General features: G+C 44.6%; 5 protein-coding genes across 5 annotated transcripts; 1 reads left to right on the top strand and 4 right to left on the bottom strand.

Moving 5' to 3' along the window:
* Positions 1-7,467: 7,467 nt before the first annotated feature.
* C8R40DRAFT_1066269 (putative methyltransferase-domain-containing protein) lies at positions 7,468-8,687 on the top strand (the record flags this gene model as incomplete). The annotated part of the gene is made up of 7 exons (XM_046225756.1): positions 7,468-7,545; positions 7,610-7,719; positions 7,786-7,918; positions 7,979-8,080; positions 8,135-8,254; positions 8,313-8,528; positions 8,586-8,687. The coding sequence occupies 7 exons, from the start codon at positions 7,468-7,470 to the stop codon at positions 8,685-8,687; spliced, it is 861 nt and encodes a 286-aa protein (XP_046091267.1).
* A 1,317-nt stretch (positions 8,688-10,004) lies between these two features.
* C8R40DRAFT_1066268 (uncharacterized protein) lies at positions 10,005-11,009 on the bottom strand (the record flags this gene model as incomplete). Its single annotated transcript, XM_046225755.1, has 4 exons — positions 10,005-10,185; positions 10,290-10,338; positions 10,414-10,864; positions 10,926-11,009. The coding sequence occupies 4 exons, from the start codon at positions 11,007-11,009 to the stop codon at positions 10,005-10,007; spliced, it is 765 nt and encodes a 254-aa protein (XP_046091266.1).
* A 2,438-nt stretch (positions 11,010-13,447) lies between these two features.
* C8R40DRAFT_1234449 (uncharacterized protein) lies at positions 13,448-14,903 on the bottom strand. The gene is made up of 9 exons (XM_046233362.1): positions 14,881-14,903; positions 14,591-14,817; positions 14,492-14,530; positions 14,316-14,420; positions 14,237-14,258; positions 14,142-14,184; positions 13,973-14,058; positions 13,872-13,909; positions 13,448-13,765 (listed from the first exon to the last, which is right to left on the bottom strand). The coding sequence occupies exons 2-9, from the start codon at positions 14,733-14,735 to the stop codon at positions 13,536-13,538; spliced, it is 708 nt and encodes a 235-aa protein (XP_046091265.1). The 5' UTR covers positions 14,736-14,817; positions 14,881-14,903; the 3' UTR covers positions 13,448-13,535.
* Positions 14,904-15,885: 982 nt separating this feature from the next.
* C8R40DRAFT_1034932 (uncharacterized protein) lies at positions 15,886-16,714 on the bottom strand (the record flags this gene model as incomplete). Its single annotated transcript, XM_046223466.1, has 5 exons — positions 15,886-15,951; positions 16,000-16,098; positions 16,150-16,372; positions 16,435-16,535; positions 16,586-16,714. Coding segments are annotated over 5 exons (618 nt in total), but the record flags the coding sequence as incomplete, so codon positions are not given.
* Positions 16,676-18,493, bottom strand: C8R40DRAFT_1084887 (uncharacterized protein). Its single transcript, XM_046227313.1, has 8 exons — positions 18,380-18,493; positions 18,176-18,196; positions 17,947-18,121; positions 17,868-17,891; positions 17,761-17,814; positions 17,685-17,709; positions 17,304-17,632; positions 16,676-17,246 (listed from the first exon to the last, which is right to left on the bottom strand). Exons 1-8 carry the CDS (start codon positions 18,448-18,450, stop codon positions 17,010-17,012), a joined length of 936 nt encoding a protein of 311 aa, XP_046091263.1. The 5' UTR covers positions 18,451-18,493; the 3' UTR covers positions 16,676-17,009.
* Positions 18,494-19,138: the final 645 nt, after the last annotated feature.

Here is a 19,138-nt window from a genome sequence, read left to right as displayed (position 1 = left end):
GAACCCATCTATTCTTATCCTACGGTTTCTCAATTCGCTGCTCAACTGGAAACTCCCGAGGTCGACATTGCACTTGTCAGTGCTGCAGTCTTTAACAGGGCTTGCAAGGACGCTGGTATGGAACCTATTTTACTTCGTGCTATCCACTCAGAGGTCGCGGCCCGTGCCGCCGACCGCTCTTCCACCACTCCTACTGTCCCTCCACTCCATCCTTCTATTCCAGAAGAGTACGCAGAGTTTGCAGACGTCTTCGACGAGATTGCTGCAGATTCTCTTCCTGAACACAGACCTTACGACTTGAAGATTGACTTGGAAGAAGGCGCTTCGCCGCCTCTCGGCCGTATTTACCCTTTGTCTGAAAAGGAGCTAGTTGCCCTTAAAGACTTTATTGACAAACAGCTGGCTACTGGTGCCATCACCCCATCATCCTCTCCTCACGGCGCTCCGGTCCTTTTTGTCCCGAAGAAAGACGGCAAACTTCGCCTTTGCGTCGATTTCCGTGGACTCAATCGTATCACCAAAAAGGATCGTTACCCACTCCCACTCATATCAGATCTTCTCGACGCTCCGAAAAGAGCTAAAATATACACCAAATTGGATCTCGCTCACGCTTATCATCTAGTCAGAATCGCTGAAGGTGACGAATGGAAAACCACCTTTCGGACCCGCTACGGCTCTTACGAATGGAAGGTCATGCCGTTCGGCCTTACGAACGCCCCTGCGGCTTTCCAGCGGTTTGTTAATGACATCTTCTCTGACATGCTCGATGTCTGTGTCATCGTCTATCTTGACGATATTCTGATCTACTCTGATACGCCAGAAGAACACCGAGAACACGTTAAGGAAGTCCTTCGGCGGTTACGGAAACATCGGCTTTACGCCAACCCCGAGAAGTGCGAATTCAATATGGATACTGTTGAGTATTTGGGTTACATTCTTTCTCCCGACGGATTGACTATGTCCAAGGAGAAAGTTCAGACCGTTCTAGAGTGGCCGGTTCCGAGGAAGGTTAAGGACATTCAGTCCTTCCTGGGTTTTGCAAACTTCTATCGTCGTTTTATTTATAATTACAGTGATATCGTTGTGCCGATGACTCGGCTTACCCGAAAAGGCGCGTCCTGGATCTGGGACAGCAGCTGTCAAGAGGCCTTCGAAAATCTGAAAATCGCTTTCACTTCTGCGCCAATACTGGCCCATTGGGAGCCGAATCGCCCACTTATCGTGGAGACTGACGCTTCCGATTACGCCATTGCGGCTATTCTTTCCATCCAATATGCTGACGGTGAAATTCATCCTCTAGCCTTCCTTTCCAGAACGCTTCATGCGGCGGAACTCAACTACGATACACACGACAAAGAGCTACTGGCCATCTTCGAGGCCTTTAAAGCTTGGCGTCATTATCTGGAAGGTTCGGGTGATCCAGTGGACGTCGTCACCGATCACAAGAATCTTGAGTATTTCTCTACTACCAAGGTTCTCACACGCCGACAGGTCCGATGGTCAGAATTTTTACATCAATTTAATATGGTCATTCGCTTCCGACCGGGGAAACTCGGCGAGAAACCTGATTCGATAACTAGACGCTGGGACGTCTACCCTAAAGAGGGGGATATCGGCTACGCCCAAGTGAACCCTCATAACTTTCGCCCTATCTTTACTAACGAACAACTCACTGCGTCCCTTCGAGCTACCTTCTTGGAAGGTCCCGTTTTACGAGCCTCGATTATCATGGATATCGAAGCCCTACACCAAGCTATCATTCTCGCCCTTCCCGCCGATCCGAGCTCCGTTGTTGGTTTGGAACTTGCAAAAGATCCTTCCAATGAACGTTGGAGCTTAGGTAGCGACAAGCTACTACGCCTTGACGACCGTATTTATGTCCCTAATCACGGCGATCTTCGCCTTCAAGTCCTCCGCTACTTCCATGATCATCCACTTTCCGGCCATTTCGGCCAGAACCGCACTCTAGAAGCTGTACGTCGTCAATACACCTGGCCTAAGGTCAGAGACTTTGTTCGTGACTACGTTACCTCCTGCACTATCTGTGGTCGCAATAAGCCCCGCCGTCACCGGCCTTACGGCTTGTTGAAACCTTTACCGGTTCCGGTCCGACCATGGGATTCCATCTCCATGGACTTCATTGAGCAACTGCCAATGTCGAATGGTTACACTGCTATCCTAGTCGTCGTGGATCGATCTTCCAAACAAGCTATATTTATTCCAACTCACGACACCATTACTTCCGAACAACTAGCTGAGCTTTTTGTTATTCACGTCTTCTCTAAGCATGGTGTTCCTAATCATGTTACTTCTGATCGTGGTTCCGAATTTGTTTCGGCGTTCTTCCGGGCTCTCGGTAAAGCGCTGTCCATGGAACTTCACTATACCTCTGGATACCATCCGGAAGCCGATGGGCAAACTGAGCGTGTCAACCAGACTCTCGAGCAGTACATCAGGATCTATTGTTCCTACCAACAAGATGACTGGTCGCCTCTACTTCCGATCGCCGAGTTCGCCTATAACAACGCTCCCAATGCTTCCACTGGTATTACTCCATTCTTCGCTAACAAAGGATACCACCCAAACATCACCGTTCGGCCCGAGGTCGACATGAAGTCTGATCTAGCCAGAGACTTTGTCGTCAATCTCGATGAACTCCACGTCTTCCTTCGAGAAGAAATCCTTTTAGCTCAGTCTCGTTACAAGGAACAAGCTGACAGGAAAAGAATCTCGCACCCGGAGTTCCCGATCGGCTCCGAAGTTTTTGTTCTTGCTAAGCACATTCGTTCTACTCGTCCTACTGAAAAATTCTCAGAAAAATATCTTGGTCCTTTCAAGGTCATCAGTCGACCTGGTACTTTGTCTTAGGGATCTGCGCCATCTGACTTTCGAGTACGGCCAAGCGCTCGCCGCTCGGACTCGATCCTCCCTCCTTCTTCACTACATACGGACGACCCGAGTACGAACATCGCACCTTCGAGTCGTGGCAAGGCTTGCAGATTACGCTGCTCCGCTTGCCAGCCTGCTTTAGGCAAGGGATCTTCTTCGACCGGCACCGCTCGCAAGGTTCTCGGTCATCCTCATCATCATCATCGTCGTCGCCATCATCGCCGTCATCGGGGTCCTCACCTACGGGCTGAAAAGGAATAAGTTAGCAACAAGAAGAGGTCAGGAAAAAAAAGAGGACGCACCTGAACCTTGGCTTTGCCTTTTCCTTTACTCTTCAACCTCGATAGTTCCACAATCGGCCTTCTCGGCGACGCAGAAACATCCCCCGTCGAAGTTCCTCCCTGACTCCTAGCTGTTGCAGCCTCAGCTAGCTTCCTCCTCCGCTCGACGAGTTCGTCTTCCTGTTCGCGAGCCCGAACGGCCCGGTCGCGTGCACCTTGAGCAGCCTGACGTCTGGCCGCCGCCGCTTGCGCCGCCGCTCGCTTCTTTTTCTCTACCTCCTCTGCTGCCTTCCTCGCAGCCGCCTCTTCTTCTGCCTTCTTCTTGGCAGCCTCTGCTGCTTTCCTTGCTTTGACTCGTTCGACCCGTGCCAGGGCCTCCCTGAGGATTTCGTCTTCATCCTCGTCGATAGGAGCGCCAGGACTCGGAGGATCGGCGGGGCGGGCTGAGGTACTAGCAGAGGGTTGAGTAGTGGTGGTGGTACGGCTTGTCGACATTGTCGTGGACTTAGAAAATTTGAGGAAGAGTTAGGCCCTTAGCGGCAAAACCTTGGGCCTTTTATACGGCAAAAATGCGCACGGACCAGCGAAAATTTTCCTGCGAATTGTACTTGGTGTACGGTGGACCGAACGCCATTTCCCGGTACTAACGGCTTTTGAAATTTTCCTGCTGACTGATGGGCCAAATCCCCGATCCTGACGGCCTTTAAAATTTTTCCCTGGTGACTAACCAACTACCGGTATTAATGGCTTTCGAGGGCTCAAGCCTAAGAGGGGGATACTGTCAAGTCCATGCCGCGGGCCTCCATTCCGCCGCTCGGTACTCCGAAGATCTGCTCTTATTGTAATCTCTTCCTATTGTTCTTTCTCGCTACACATATCCTTTCGTTCTAGTCTCTTATTATTGTCTTTTACTCTTTCGTCCTAGTCTTTCCTTATTGTCTTTACTCTACCCTGCAGGTACTACTTGTATAGCTCCTAGTAGTTAGTCTGGCGCTTCGCACCGATGCGCCGTTCCGTAGATATAAATACTGCCTGTACGCTACTGTAGTTCCTCAGTTTAATTATCAACTTAGATCAACTTAGATCTCCCTTCTCAACTTAACTCTTCTCTAAGTCTTCAGGCTCAACGCCTCGAAGTACGTTCTCCTCGACCTTAGGACTTTAACGTTCTCTGGTCCGCTCCTCGTCACCGGCGATACCGCCGCTCCGACCTGGCTGCTACTTAGCTCCTCTCTCTCTACTCTCGCTCTCCGGGGACTAACGGCGTAACGGCGGTGTTGTTAATAACTTCACTACTGTCCCATTCGTCTTCCGCACTTAGACACCCTGTGGCCTTGGCACGGTTACACGGTGTACATGATCTTAACAATTGTACAATGGAGCTCTATAGGTCCAATGTAATTTTCCTATCCTGAAATTTTATCCAATCCTTAAGTTTGTTCAGAATCACTGGATCACTAATTAAACTATCTATTCTGGTGTATCACTAACCATAATTCAACAAGAGCAAAGATATGATTGAGCAGATATTCTGAAGCTTATCTGCTCATAATCTTCAGATGTGAGTAATTGTTATTTGTGAGATATTCTATGTAGTAATTGCCAATGGGATTCTTTATGCTCTGATTGTTAGTAGAAGTTGGGTGCGGAAGTTACATGTGCGCAAGTTATATGCTGATCCATGCAAGTTACATGCAGAATACATGCAAGTTATATGCAGGTCCGTGCAAGTTAAGTGCAGATCCGCACAAGTTAGGTGCAGATCCGCGCATGTCAGGTGCGGATCCATGCAAGTCAGGTGCAGGTCCGCACAAGTTACATGCAAATCCATGCAGATTGAGGCACAGAACTTTTGCAGTAACAGTTTCTGCAAAGTAACTGCCACACTTCACTGCAGTTCTGTTTACATTTAACTCAGTTGCCTGTGTCTGATTGTTCTAAGCTTACTTTTTGTTCAATTGTTTTATGCTCTCTTCCTGTGTGTCAAGTTCAGATATTAGTCCTTAGTCACATACACAAGTAAGAAACCAAGTCCCCTGATCAATACACATGTAATACCCCCACCATGGAATGAATTTCATGTCTATGACACCTGCATGAAAATGGCATACTATATACTGAATATACTTGATGATACTCTTGGAGGCTCATCCACTCACCATTGCTCAGCACATGCTTGCATGTATACATTGTAGCTGCATGCTTCTGTATTGTGAATGTATACATATACTGCAACTGCATGTGTCATTATCCTTACTTTAATTGTTCCTCTATTGTTACACTTATCTCCATAGTTTGTACACTTGCCAGAGATGTTAATTTAATCTGCAAAGTTGATCATGAGACCATCAAGGAACTAGTACTAGTGACCTAGTTCAACACAATTCCAAGAAACTACAAGAGTACTTCTCAACAGTGTTCTAAAGCCCTTCTGAGTAGAGAAATCACAACATGCTCCCACCAGACTAGAAGGCTGGTATACTCTTCAGCATTATATGAGCCAATGAATGTCATGCTACCCTCAGATACCATTGAAATTTCCAACAAAAGATTGAATAATAGGAATGTAGTGCCATTGCAGGTAAAATTTTCCAGTTTATTGTTTGATTCAACAGTCTCAATGAAGAGACCTCTTTGACCTCTCAATATCACACTCTCAAGATCACACAGTCTTGTCAAGGCCTGTAGTCATTGTCCATTATGTTGAACATCTGAGGATTTACCATTTCTTATCATTGATGAACAATTGAAAGGTGATAAGGACTACTTCAATATACATAAACAATCACTGTTCTCCCATTACTGAGACTAGTGAGCAGAATGGCCTGCTCATTAAAGCATGAGATTGCCAGAGTGAAGTAGGTGAGTGCAATGCTTCTAGGGTGTATATAGCTCCTGATATTTACTAGGATTTGGACTCAATGATTTGTTACAATGTAGTTGGTGATCAGTAAACTCTTAAAAAGTATTTATTGAAGTTATACTTTGCCGGGTAAGCGATCCGTGCAAGTTCCGCGCAAGTTACGTACAAGTTCTGTGCAGAAGTCCGTGCATAGTTACGGCAAATGCTAATGGCCCCTCACACAGTACACTGGGAGGATTCTAAGATACTCCCAGTTCAGTTTCGACGCATATCACGTGCTGGTCACAGCTGTGACCCCGCCAAAAATCTCAAGGTGCAACGAATTGGTCTTTCGAGTAGTTTTCATTTGAGTTATGCAAAAATTAAAACACGGGCACTGTTAACCTACTGCTTAAAGACAATATCAGATTTTCTGAGATTTTATAGTGAAGAATTCAGAGATGAGATAGCATTCTGGCAAGAGTGTCTAAACTAAGCGCCCAGTCCTTAATGGTCCTCGGTTCATATTTTTGTACATTGACTGCACTTTTCTCATCATCCCCAGCTGTAAATCATGCTTGAATGAGCAATGTTTTATTATGAATAACCTGGGTGATCCATCCATTCTGAGAGTGGAATAACTTCAACAAGAAACAAGATGCATACCATGGACAAGCCACAAAACTGTGCTGAAATGATGAGTATTTTGCTCTACAGGCATCTATGCACATCTCTTACTACAAAATACAATACAAAGTCCTCAAGTGCTGTTGTTCTTGACTTTTGAGTTTTTTCAAGAATGTTGAGATTCATCAAAAATGGTGAATTTTGTGATTTCGCACACCATAAAGCTATAGGCTTTCTCAATTATGGATATAAGACTTAGATTTTCTGGGTAGGTCTACCTACGAGGGTACTCAACAGGGCCCGTGTTCTCAATAGACTGTATTGGGGCTGGGTGTTGAGATAAAAAGTGCTCAAGGATTGTCACTCTGAAAGTCACTGAAAAGCACATGACGTGCGTCGAAACTGAACTGGGAGTATCTTACTTAGAAATTTTTCATTGAAAGTTCATTATTTGGTTTTTTCGTGTGAAGCTATGCTTTGTGGGATATTCACGTATTTTTTCAATGGGATGATCAATGAGCTTCAATGAGGATCAATGTCATCCGCCTTCAAATTTGTTCTGTTTTCAAGCTTTTGTGTTGATTATACTTACTCATGAATGATGCATTTTTAACAGTCCATACCGTTCCTACATAGGCTATGTAGAGATATATGAACGCACTACCCCGGTTTCATGTTTTCAAGCGTAGTATACTCTGTTAATGGAGTGGCCGCGCGTCGCGGGCCGCTTACGCAGGCGTCTAAGATTTTTTTTCTTTTGCTCTTGCCTCCACCAAATCTATCGCAATCTGGCAATAACAAGCTCGACGTGGGCCCTTTGACGAATACATGGCTGGCATCCATAATGAAGAAGATTACTTAGTGGACCCGGATGAAGTTGATCTTGGCTTGGATTCAGTTTTCATCGTGCGTTCTTTTCTTCTTGAAGCTTAATTGTGACGAATTGGGCTTACCGTAAGAACTTTTGTAGGAAGCTGCACGGCCACCATCGCTTGAAGCGACGTTCAGCATCTTCCAAGGATTGCATAAGGAATTCCGAATCCGACTCGTAGGCTCACATCCGCTTTGGGGACACCACCTGTACAAATTTCATCCAATATACTCGTCAATTATTAATTATTGCTCCTTCTTTCTTAATATCCTCAGATGGAATTCCGCGCTCTCGGTAGCTTCTTATCTTGAACAACACCCATCGCTCTTTCACAACAAGAACATCCTAGAGCTGGGAGCTGGAGGAGCGTTGCCCAGTTTAGTTGCAGCGGAATCTGGAGCTCGAAAGGTACAGTGGATTTCTATTAGCTGATTACTGTTTGCACAGTACTGACAAACCGAAGCCCAGGTCGTGATCACCGATTACCCAGACCCGGATCTCATCCAGAATATCGAATACAACGTCCAGGAGAACGTAGACGTGGCTAGGAAAGGGAACGTTGCGGTCCAAGTACGTCTTTCGGTTTATTTTGTCGGCTTGAGATCAACATTTTCACTATCGAAGGGCTATGTTTGGGGACACTCTATACACCCTTTGCTCGCATCGCTGCAAAACGAATCTAACTCCAACGAAGATCTGTTCGATCTCATCATCCTCTCCGACTTGATTTTTAACCATTCACAGGTGTGTTTAGCTGTCCTCTCGTCTAATCTGTAACATCCGACTGACACTCTCTTTTCAGCACGATGCCCTCTTCAAAACTTGCCGGCTCGCCCTCAAACCATCACCAAATGCGTCAAAATTTCCCTTCAACGACGAAGCAAGCGAGGCCTCCTCACCGGCTTCCCTCCTCGAGCCATCACTTCTGGTATTCTACACGCATCACCGACCACACCTCGCCCATCGTGACATGGAATTCTTTGAGAAAGCGCGAGATCAGGGATGGAATTGTGTCGAGGTGAGTGTCCTGCTGACTGGTTCCAATATCTCGCAATATATCTGCGCTCGCGTTTAGCTCGTAACTCAAAAATTTGACCCGATGTTCCCTGAAGATCCTGGAGAAGAGGAAGTCCGAGCGACGGTGCATGGGTGGTTACTTACCCGATCTTCGAGATAACCTATAGTACATGTCATAGTGTTGCTACGGTCGATGTCCTCACTCCTTGTGGCGTTGCTATCAATACTATCACTCCCAAATCAAAAGCTTGAACGTCGGAACCTTGTGCAGATCCCCTCGCTGATTTTCTCAAACACACGTCCATCTCCTTCACTCTTCTTTCTCGCTTTCTTTCCCTTCACCTTTTTCCGTTTCTATTCGGAGATTCTTCCGTTGGGCTTTCTCAAATATTCGCTTTTGCCGTCTGCGCGCTGATGAATGATGTCTGGATGACTTTTGTGGCATCGCCATGGAAGATAGATCGTGTTCGTTGAAACGTCAAGTAGCGAAATGATCTTCTTATGAACGAGGACATGATATGAACATTCCTAGATATCAGATCTCTCAAGTTGTTACTTACTCCCATATTCCATCTGTAGAATCTCGCCAGACAAGGCACATCAAACCCCAGTACCTGTTACGAAACTCCCCTGGAATAACGAAGCGTGTACCGTTTGAAATATCATCGAGGAGGGAAAGTAAAGAATCATTTATCATGATCTTTCGAATTGATGAAAGATGGATACGTTGGCAGTGCTTCCTCTGGGAGATATTGACCAAATGACTTGTAACAAAGGGAATTGAAAGATGGATGTTCACTTGCTGAAGTCGGCCTGCGATCATCACGTCCTCACTCATTCGCCTTTTCACCAGTTACGGCTACGACACCGAAAGGAACGTTCAAGCTCACGTCCTCCGTCAAGTCAGCTGCTTCCCTTCGTCGTGATCAACCGCCAATCAGTTCCAGAACCATCTGTCGGACGGTGGACGATAAATAGCGCTGATCTACCGCTAGCCTCTTTCCCTTCCTCCCCCCTTCCTCCCCATTTCCCTCCCTCCCTCCTTCTCTGTCTTCTCCGGTTCAAATGCTTCCTTGACGTCCCGTGAAATTGTAGCTTTGCACATCCCCCACCCTTAGAACCCCCGAAAACCCAACCTCTCGCTGGACGATTACGAACACGTCGCACTCATCCACGTCGAATTTTTTTTGCTCAATCGCTAGAAACTTTACTGTGAAGGAATGAAAAACGATCCATAGCAATCCGCTGCTTCGTCTCAGACAGAGGCAAATATCCTTCCGATAACGGTAACAGTACATCATATGCAGGGCGTCTGGGATAAGCCGTTTACCAAGATTGTGTTGACTTCTCTCTTAACAGTTAGTATACTCGTTTCGTCTTATACTAGCATTCTCTGACGTCTATCGCTCGCAGGTTGCATAGTTGAAGGAGGAGGGGTTGAAATGACTACACATTATAATACGATTCTGATGAACAGTTAAACCGTGTTGCTTTCATTGTAATTGCGTGGCGCGTTCTTTGCAGCCTTCATTGCAATCCCTTCTTTGCTTACTATACAGCTCATGATGCATGATGCATAATGTGCCTTGCCTGGATAGTACGTCCGACGTTGTCTCTGATTGGCTAGCCTTTCCAGCAAAGAGTCGTAAACGCTCGTACTTCATTGAATGATTTACGAAAGCAATGAATTTTGAATTGAATTTTGAATTTTAGGTTGACTGTCTCCCAGATAAATCGACGCTCAGGCCCAGGTGTGGCATACCCTACAGTGACTATGGTCACATCTCGTTGCCAGACCCCCTCGAGAAGATCTTTGTTCATTGTTCTGAAAACGGACCTTAATAATGAGTATCATGATACTCCCTCGAAAGCGGGGAATAACATACCGAGATCCTCAACGTAGGGGCGCTCGATTTTACTGAGATACTCGAAATCCGAAACTCTGTATACCGCTGAACCCTGTTGAATTTGCATAATGGTCGTCGACTCCATGCGGTAAATGACGTGTCCCCGACACGCGATCTCCTTTCCCGAACTGTCTTTCAACGTCACATTGAACCTGTACTCCCCACTCTTCCCTTTCACTACATGCCCCTTGAATTCCACCTCTTCGCGAGCCAGCGAATGCCCGAATTCGGGATGGTGCTCCAATGTCTTTTGCAACAGGCGGAAGACGGCGGTTTCGGTGTTGGCTTGAATGCTCGGAGTAGATGGGTCTTTACCGTGAAAAAGGACCGAGGCTAGCTGAGAAGTGCGGGAGGAAAGAGGTCGAGCCAAAATGAAGTCTTCAGCAGGGGCTTCAGTTGTGGCGCTTAAGGAGTTGAGGTTCATAGGAAGCTGGTGCGATTGAATGGAAGGATAATTAACCTTGGGATTGAGCAAGTTGAGAATGACTTACTGGCGTAGGACCGGGAACGGCTGCTGCCAACACAACCGAAACGAAGCCGAGGGCGGATATCATGATAATACGGTGAAAATACATTAGTCGAACAAGGTTCGTAAAAAGAGAATAGTTCTGAGTAGCAATATAAAGTAGAAACGCTGATAAGAGGTTGCGTGTTGCTGGCTTGGAAAAAGCTTGAGGCTCAATGAAGTTCAATAACGACCGACCAGCGGGTTAGATTTTTGTACCTCTCCGAGGGCTCGATCTTTTATACTCGAGCCCTATTGATCAGTATCACACTGCTATCAGTCCGTATCGGACTGTATCGGGTCGCCCTTGCAGATATCGTCCGGGATTTCTACGTCATTGATATCTCCAAGTTTGTCTGCGCAAAGAAGAGCAAAGAAGGCATAGCCCTATAACGAGTTCAATATATTATCCTTTCTCCTTCAAAGCTCTTGTTTTTAGGTGGTCTTGGATATATCTCGATAATACTGTGTGGTGGTGAATCTGCGAACTGATGCGACGCACAGTAGTTGACTTCCGAAGGAGAACAACGTGGTATATAGGCGTCTAAATAGTAGATTGCGTTCTTTCCTCTTCATTAGGCTTGCAGAGAGAACAGAGCTGGAATGCCGCTCCACAAGGAATATGGGTAAGCATCTGCGACTGATCTGCGAGCATCCGCTCAGGCATGCAGTTGGTTTGTCAAGGGTCTTCGCCATACATCAGAGCATGTGAGTGTCGGTGAAGGATTCAAGGGCACTGCGAGGAGAGAAGGTAAGATTGTATAGCGAGACATGATGCACGCTTGGTATAATATCTTGACCGCTCCACCTGTAAGTCTCTTGGGATTCGGGACATAAGCGCCTGAAAACAATCACGGCATACATAGTCGCCAACTCCCGAAATAATGAACATTACGATTTGCTATGTGGAGAAGTTTACGCCTCGGACCAGGAGATACAGCCTTCACTCGGAGCGTAACATACCCGTCTCCATATAAAAATGACTGTATCAGGGCGTCAGACATGCGATGAAGCTCAACAAGCAATATAAGCCTTACCGTGAGTAGTTGACGATTCATCTGAGCTCGATCAGCAACTAAGTTGCGAGACGTGGCTGGATTAGGCTTCGTTGAGTGATATTTGGAACACGCGATGATAAACGGTCATTCAAATGTCCGGGATGGAAAAAGGTTTGATTTGTACATTTCACAATCGGTCGACATATCTTAGTATAACTAACATATCTGTAAGCATCCTTCCTAGCCGGAATAAGGATTGTGAAACTCACCCTTTACCATCACTAGACCAGCTTCTGACTAGGTCATTTTCCGAATACTCCTCCAAGACGACACCGAGTCTCTATGACTATTAACCTGCCCTCGAAAGTTAATGTACTGAGCGAAAAGAACCACGGAGGCGACGATTCACGAGCATGCCGCCAGAAGAGTTTCGATCTTGCAAAGGATCAAGCACATAGCTCGCGCTAGTAGTTCACGTATCGTCACATACGGAAGGAGGCTCACCGGTGGCTAGGGAGGACATAGAATGTTCCCTGGGCTCAACATCAAGCATTGTAAACTTGTTGATCTCAATAAACTCTAAATGCGGTAAAAGCTGGTGAACCGTATTCAACAATGTGTACCAGATATCAGGCCTGCAAGGCCGAACACGTATAATTACACTACAACATCATATCACAACATCCCCATGACCTATAGCTACATCACCCCACACGGACACACAATCATGACCGAGAATGACGAACGGAGCCGAGCGAGAGTCTTAGGGCAGCCTAGGTAGTCGCTGCAGCTCCCCGCGCCTTAGTACTAGTCTTACTTACTTGCGGTTAATGAAGAGTTCAAAAAAAAAAAAAGTGTACCAGATATCACCCACGTTTCATTTTTGCGGGGTAACTGGGATCCCCTGTAGTATGAGTCAGATTTTGCTCATGCTGTCTACACTTTTCTTCTTTGATTTCAAATAGCTGGCAGGAATGGAGAAGGACGAAGACGACTTTGACAAGCGCGCGAGCCACACGTCAAGGCATTTTAGGCGTCTAAGTTACTCCCATGGTTTACGCTTTACCCCGACCCGTATCAATATCGCTCTTATAGGGCCTTAAATTATGCCTAAGGCCTTGGGTACCCACAACTCTTGACAATTCCTTACTCTTAGGCCCTTCTCGGAGCATTTGCGGTTCAAATTCTTCACCTTTACTCGACTTGACTTGACTGAATGCTCTAACAATGCTCTAGTGTTGAACATTACCATGCCTTCAATGGTTGTCGTATGCCTGTTTATTTTCTCAGGCACTTTGTCCTTCATGAAGCTGTAGGGAGAACTAGGGGATTGAGGAGAGGGGAAGAGGAGGAGGGGTTGTTGGAGAGGAAAGAAGGGAAACCACGGTAGAGAGGTGTAGGAGAAGGGAAGGGGAAGATAGAGATATTGGAGTGGAAGGAAAGGGACTGGTGTCTGTGTAAACAATCTCCTAGTATTCACTTTCCATGCCAAGGTTGTGGTCATAATGTGATATCAAATACAATATTGGATCTAATTGCATCATGTCCACAAATTACTAGACTTTGCTACTCCATGAACCTGCTGCCTACTGCTCTGGCTACTTCTTTGTCTTGGTTGTAAGCATCCTAACAGTTGCCTCAAAATCAGAATCTGCTTGCTGCCCCATAGCATACATCTTATCTGTAAGTGCATTCCCTATTGGTACATGGTCACAGTACACTTCATGAACCGTCAATGGCTTGAGCTTGTCAGAATAAGTGTATTTCTTCTGAGGATCTTGATGTGCGAGAATGGCATACTGCCAGAAACTCTCAGTGAGGTGATCATCTATGGGGAATAATGGTTGCAAATCACATTTGGAAGATGAGGTGTGAAGATTCAAGTAAGAAAATTGAAGCAATAGGAAACTTGAAAGTTGAGAAGCAATACTGACCTATAGAATCATCAAGCACTGTTGAGAGATCCATGGGGCTGTGAAAGCAATTTCATCAGTATGAGATCGGTTCAATGCTCTTTCAGAAATGCAAATATTACCCAGTCACCATTGTTTTGGCCATAATACTATCGTATGAGGCTGGCTTAGTGTCAGTCCCAGTTGTATCAATGTTGTACATTTGGAACTAAATCATCAGTCAATTAAATATAAATTTCAGATCTCAAAGCCTCTTGTCACTCAGGAATTTAGCATGCAAGAGAAGCTAACCTCGATCCAAGAATTATCCTTTGCTGTGAATTCCTGTACATGTCTAGAAAAAAGATTATCTCTGAATTAATGGCCGGGGAATATTCCACACTCACTCATCCCCATCCCAAGAGAACTCTATTGCCAATCAGGGGAATCAGCTTGGAGCACCGACAGACTATGATTACTGCTTACCAACAACATAAGCACTTGTCTGCGTGGATCCGTCATCCTGATCTGGTGCATGGCATACAAATTGCGCAGCAGCATAGATGCTATCTGTCATATATCCAGCATGTACTAAAATATGAAGATAATTTGAACCTTGGCACAACTGAAGAAATGACTTATGACAGTGACTCAAAACATACCTGGACTGCGGTGAAAATCACCACCTTCAGGCTTTCCTGCTTTATTCACATCAAACCCCACTTTCAGAATACTGTTGGCCAAACTTGATTCAAAGGTACCATGGAATAAATGGACACTGTGCTTTGCACTAGGATGAATAAGTGTACTTCGGCTTTGCTGTCTTTGGATTGGAATGGAATATGCATTGCTGGATAGCATCGGAGAGAAAAACAAGGTAAAAGACCAGGACGTTGTAAGGAACATGCTGATTGAGGTGATTTGGAATATGAAACTGAAGATTCAGGTGTGTAAGAGAAATAGAGGCAAGTGATGCACAATTTGCCACCTGTCAAGAAAAGATGAGATGTTTCCGTAACTTGAAAGTGCAAGCCTCAGAAAAATTACTTGCCAGTGCAAAGTGTCAGAATGAAGGTCAACTTGAGGAAAGCTTTTCGACCTACAGAGTCCTTTATACCGCATCTGTCTAGGTGCGCTAGACATTACAATGGGGTTCTCGGCTGCTACCGGGGAGTATAGTAAGTATATTACTTATTTAGAAACACCGTGGTCACCGATTCGGGCAGGAGCCTTCGCAACCTCATTTTTCAACCCAATGCAAATTCCACCCCGAGCAATCAATGACCACACTGATAGTTCATATTTCAGGTAAATATAAAAACACAACATTTTCCAGAAGGGGCAAAATTATGTATTTTTAGGAGCATATATCTAACACCTTCATAAAGCGGCAGGGAAGGGATATTTCAAGTGAGTGGTATGGTATACTCTGTGCAAGGTTTGGATCTTATATCCATGTAATGGAATTGTAAGATTTATCATATCTCCATCTTACTTCTTTTGATATCTCTCACAGGTCCCATCAACTTTTGTTAAAATCATATTTGGTCAATAACATTCTCTAAGGATCTCTGCACTTCTTATGTTACACACATAGTTAGATTGCGTATTAATTATTTCTTTATGCGTACAACTCAATTATTAATCAATATTATAGAGGTTGATTTCTAAAAGAAACTACACTTATCCCTTACACCTATTCAGTCACTGCAATCGTCTCATCTGATAGTGAGCGTCCATGTGCTCTGTGAGTAGCAGTGTAGTCTACCAGAGCCAAAGTCTCGGATCTCAGTGGCAAGGCCAATGATATTTGACTTGTATTGTCTTTCACATTTGGAGAGGAAGGACCTATGTCAGATAAGTGGCTGCTCCAAGACTTAGCCAGTTTAGGATTGTCAACTTCCTTAATAATATGAGGTCCAATGATGGAAATGATTGAGCTTCGATCCATGGTGCTAATCTCCAATGTTGATATTTGCTTGCTCTCTTGTTTCATGAGAGAACCATACTGAGGTGGAGCCGCTGCTTTGAAGCTTGTGCAGAGAGATGTAGATATTTATGGAGTATCCCAGCTACTCCTTTCACGGTGGATGAGAAGGATGATTGCAGTGGGGTATAGACCCTGCGGAAAGTCATTGGTCATATTGCCCACTATAGGGTTAGGACTCACCACGACCTGGTACCGCGTCTGATTGAATATATCCGTCATAAAAAAGGCGGGAGACTTGATTCCCATCACAACTGGAAAGTAAGTAAAAGAACAAGCCGCCTGGAGGGTCATTCAGTTTTTGTATCACTTATAGGATGATAGGACACTCACCCAGAACAGCATATACAGAAACCCTGATTCCAAGAACAAGATCATGATCTTCTGAGCTGGCGAACAACTTTTCTTCCATGATCCCGAGGACAAAAGTGAGTCAGGAAGTGCAATGAATGCCTCTCGACGTTGCCATGCTTTGAGAGCAATGAAAAAGGTTGCAATGGCATTTGTACTGAAGGAAAGGAGAAACATCGCGCTTTCAAGTTGGGAAACATTACAACTATAATGACAAGAGTTCAGATCTTGAATTCAGGAAAGATAAGGGTAATCAAATAACTTTACCTTTTCAGTTGTGTTCCTGCAATATACCACCAGTCAGCCTGGCCTTCACAGCCAATGAAATATAAGATCGTTGCAACATTGAGAAGTGAAGATAAATGCAACTCTTGCCATGGACAAGGAGGACATACTCACCGAAATCCCCCAGCAGAACAATGATCATACTAAACATAATCTTCCAATCAAAGGCCCACAATGCACCTGCTCTCCATACCATAAGTAGTATATTATAAATTTGATGAAACTGGAATAATGTAATCAAATAATTTGCTCTTGTATTAGCATATTATTTATATCTGTAGTATGACTTCGAAAAATCATTGCCTTCCCCTTGCCTCTATTCAGAAGCTGTAGCGGTAGTGCATTCCACTACTACTAGTGGCCTCAATCTCTTGGGAAAGACCAAAGTACTAAGGGGGGGAGGACATAGAGAAATAATCAAAATAAAATGATTTAACACAGCTACTGCACTTGAGAAAGTTCAATGTAGGGCTATGGCAGCATTAAAACATCCTCCTAATTCTCCTAACCACACATCAATGCCAAAACTTGAGACTAAAATTGATGAAGATAAGTACCTAGAAATCATTTCCCCTTGAACTTTCTGTAGTCTCAATATTGAATTGGGCAAGGGCATATGTATCATCAGCTGTATTACTGGTTTCAGAGATATTAAACCGCAATAATTGATTTGGTGGATGTGAGATTGTGTGTGAATGTGAAGTGTTTGTCTCAAATGTTATAAGTGTGTTGGGTGAAACTCCATGTTGCAAACCAAAGCCAACCCGTACAACAATCAAAAGTGGAGTAATGGTCTGCAGGTATAATAATATCAGCTCTTGAGTCTTTCTACAAAAGAGAAGAAGTTTTACTGCCAGTTGAACAACTGAATCAATAGCTGCAACAGAAGCCACATTGCCAGATAAATACAAGCTGACTGTGATCAATGTTGCAGTGGCAAAGATTCCACCAGATTCCACAATGGTGAATATAACACCCATGTATGGGTGCTTGTTCATCTTCATTCCTAGGTTCTCAAGTGCACGGCCCGCACTCCACAATCGATATGCAATGCATAGGGTCACACCAATGTTCACAGCAAGGTCCAGGGTCCAATTAGCAATGGCCCCGCGGTGCACAAAGAGATCAAAGACTGAAATGTGAGGAAGAGCACCACGACGGATAGTGAATATTCCAGATGCTTTATTTCATACATGTTAGTGTATGGATAGATATGAGTCCGATACTCTCACCTATATGGGCAAGTTCCATTACAATCTAGCAGAACACATGAGCTAAGATCAACATCAACATCTGGATTATACTTACAGGAAGGACAACAACTATCCATCTGTTGCCATACACAACCCACATGCGCCAGATCTGTGAAAATCATCAAGTTCGATTTTGTACAAGTGTATTGCAGGTATGCTTTCCAGAATTGCATCTTGTCCAAAAACCTCAAAAAACAAGCATGAGTATTTCTAAAACTAGGACTAGATATAGTCCACATACATTGACTTCATATAAGGCCAGTTTTGTGATTGAGAGAGAATTCTGAATGGTGGCAAAATATATACTAGCACCACCAGGAGGGCCCCAAATGAATGCTTCAAGAAGTTGGCGGAGACAGACAGACACATATGCTGTTGACAATGAAAACAAAAGAATGGAAGTCGCCAGCAGAAATCTAGACAGAATGGGCATGAGAATAGGGCCAAGAAAGGCAATCTACTCAACTCACCCAGCTGAGGATTTTCCTGCTCTGTACATCTTTGTCAGAACAAAAATCGCAGCTGCAAATATCATCATACTAGTGGTGTTGTCATAAGTTAGATCAATCCTTGCATAGTGAGTAAGGTAAAGCATAGTACAAACTTAATGCCTAAAAAGCTTAAAAGTCAATGTTGCGAATCATTTTGCTGGTCAATTATATTGCATACCATACAGTGCAGTCTGGATCCATATACCAATCAAGAACATATTGTCATAAGGAGGAATTGAAGCATTACTAGCCATGGTGTCTCGATGCTAAGGGTGGTGATAGTCAATGACGGATAGGATGAATGTGTCGGAATTCTTATACCTTTATAAACGTCCAACTGTATGTATATGAAACCATCGGGGATTCAATTGAAGCTTTCTCCGATTTGCCTCCATCTGCCACTCTCGGGGGTTAATCTGGTATCAACAAGCAAAACCAATGTTGAACACAATCTGATTTCAGCCTTGTTTATTAGGTTTCGACTGTTCTGTTCTGTACAGTATTTATAGATTTGTCTATTAGATTCAGCATGTATCTTGATATCTTTAGATAATATTGCACAGGAGAATCTCATGGGGTATGTTATTGTCAAGAATCTGTAACTTGTAAGTGGTCACTTCAGGGACAAATAGTTAACCTTGCAGAAACGGCGTCAAATTATGCCTCGTCACCACCAGGCAGTGCATCAGTCTATCAATCACCGTATCTACCGGCAGTCAACAGACAGCTCTACTTTTTTTTGCACTAATGCTAATGATTGTGAGATATTCCTTGACTCACCAAGTCACGTATTCTCGAAAGAAGTTATACATAGATTCCCAAGCTACATGTTCGATTTGTTCATTGGTTTTGGTGAGAGATGAGGGCTGGGATCTTGAGAAGAGCACTTGTGTTTCGAGGAGCTTCGCATCCTTGACCTGTCAAACTGCCAAATCAAATGCG

The sequence above is a fragment of the Lentinula edodes genome, assembly GCF_021015755.1.
Source record: "Lentinula edodes strain Le(Bin) 0899 ss11 chromosome Unknown C8R40scaffold_3, whole genome shotgun sequence".
NCBI classification, from domain to species: Eukaryota; Fungi; Basidiomycota; class Agaricomycetes; order Agaricales; family Omphalotaceae; genus Lentinula; species Lentinula edodes.
The sequence above is the reverse complement of the archived record's forward strand: the minus strand, read 5'-3'. Positions and strand labels throughout refer to the sequence as shown.

Coding starts and splice junctions, on each gene's coding strand:
- C8R40DRAFT_1234449 (XM_046233362.1), bottom strand. CDS start 14,735: ATGTTCCTTACAACGTCCTGGTCTTTTACCTTGTTTTTCTCTCCGATG. Junction 14,531..14,590: donor CAGTGTCCATTTATTCCATG/GTACCTTTGAAT, acceptor ATGTGAATAAAG/CAGGAAAGCCTGAAGGTGGT. Junction 14,421..14,491: donor TGATTTTCACCGCAGTCCAG/GTATGTTTTGAG, acceptor TTCATATTTTAG/TACATGCTGGATATATGACA.
- C8R40DRAFT_1084887 (XM_046227313.1), bottom strand. CDS start 18,450: ATGGCTAGTAATGCTTCAATTCCTCCTTATGACAATATGTTCTTGATT. Junction 18,197..18,379: donor ATATGGATCCAGACTGCACT/GTATGGTATGCA, acceptor AAAGATGTACAG/AGCAGGAAAATCCTCAGCTG. Junction 17,247..17,303: donor ATTCAGTTGTTCAACTGGCA/GTAAAACTTCTT, acceptor TTATACCTGCAG/ACCATTACTCCACTTTTGAT.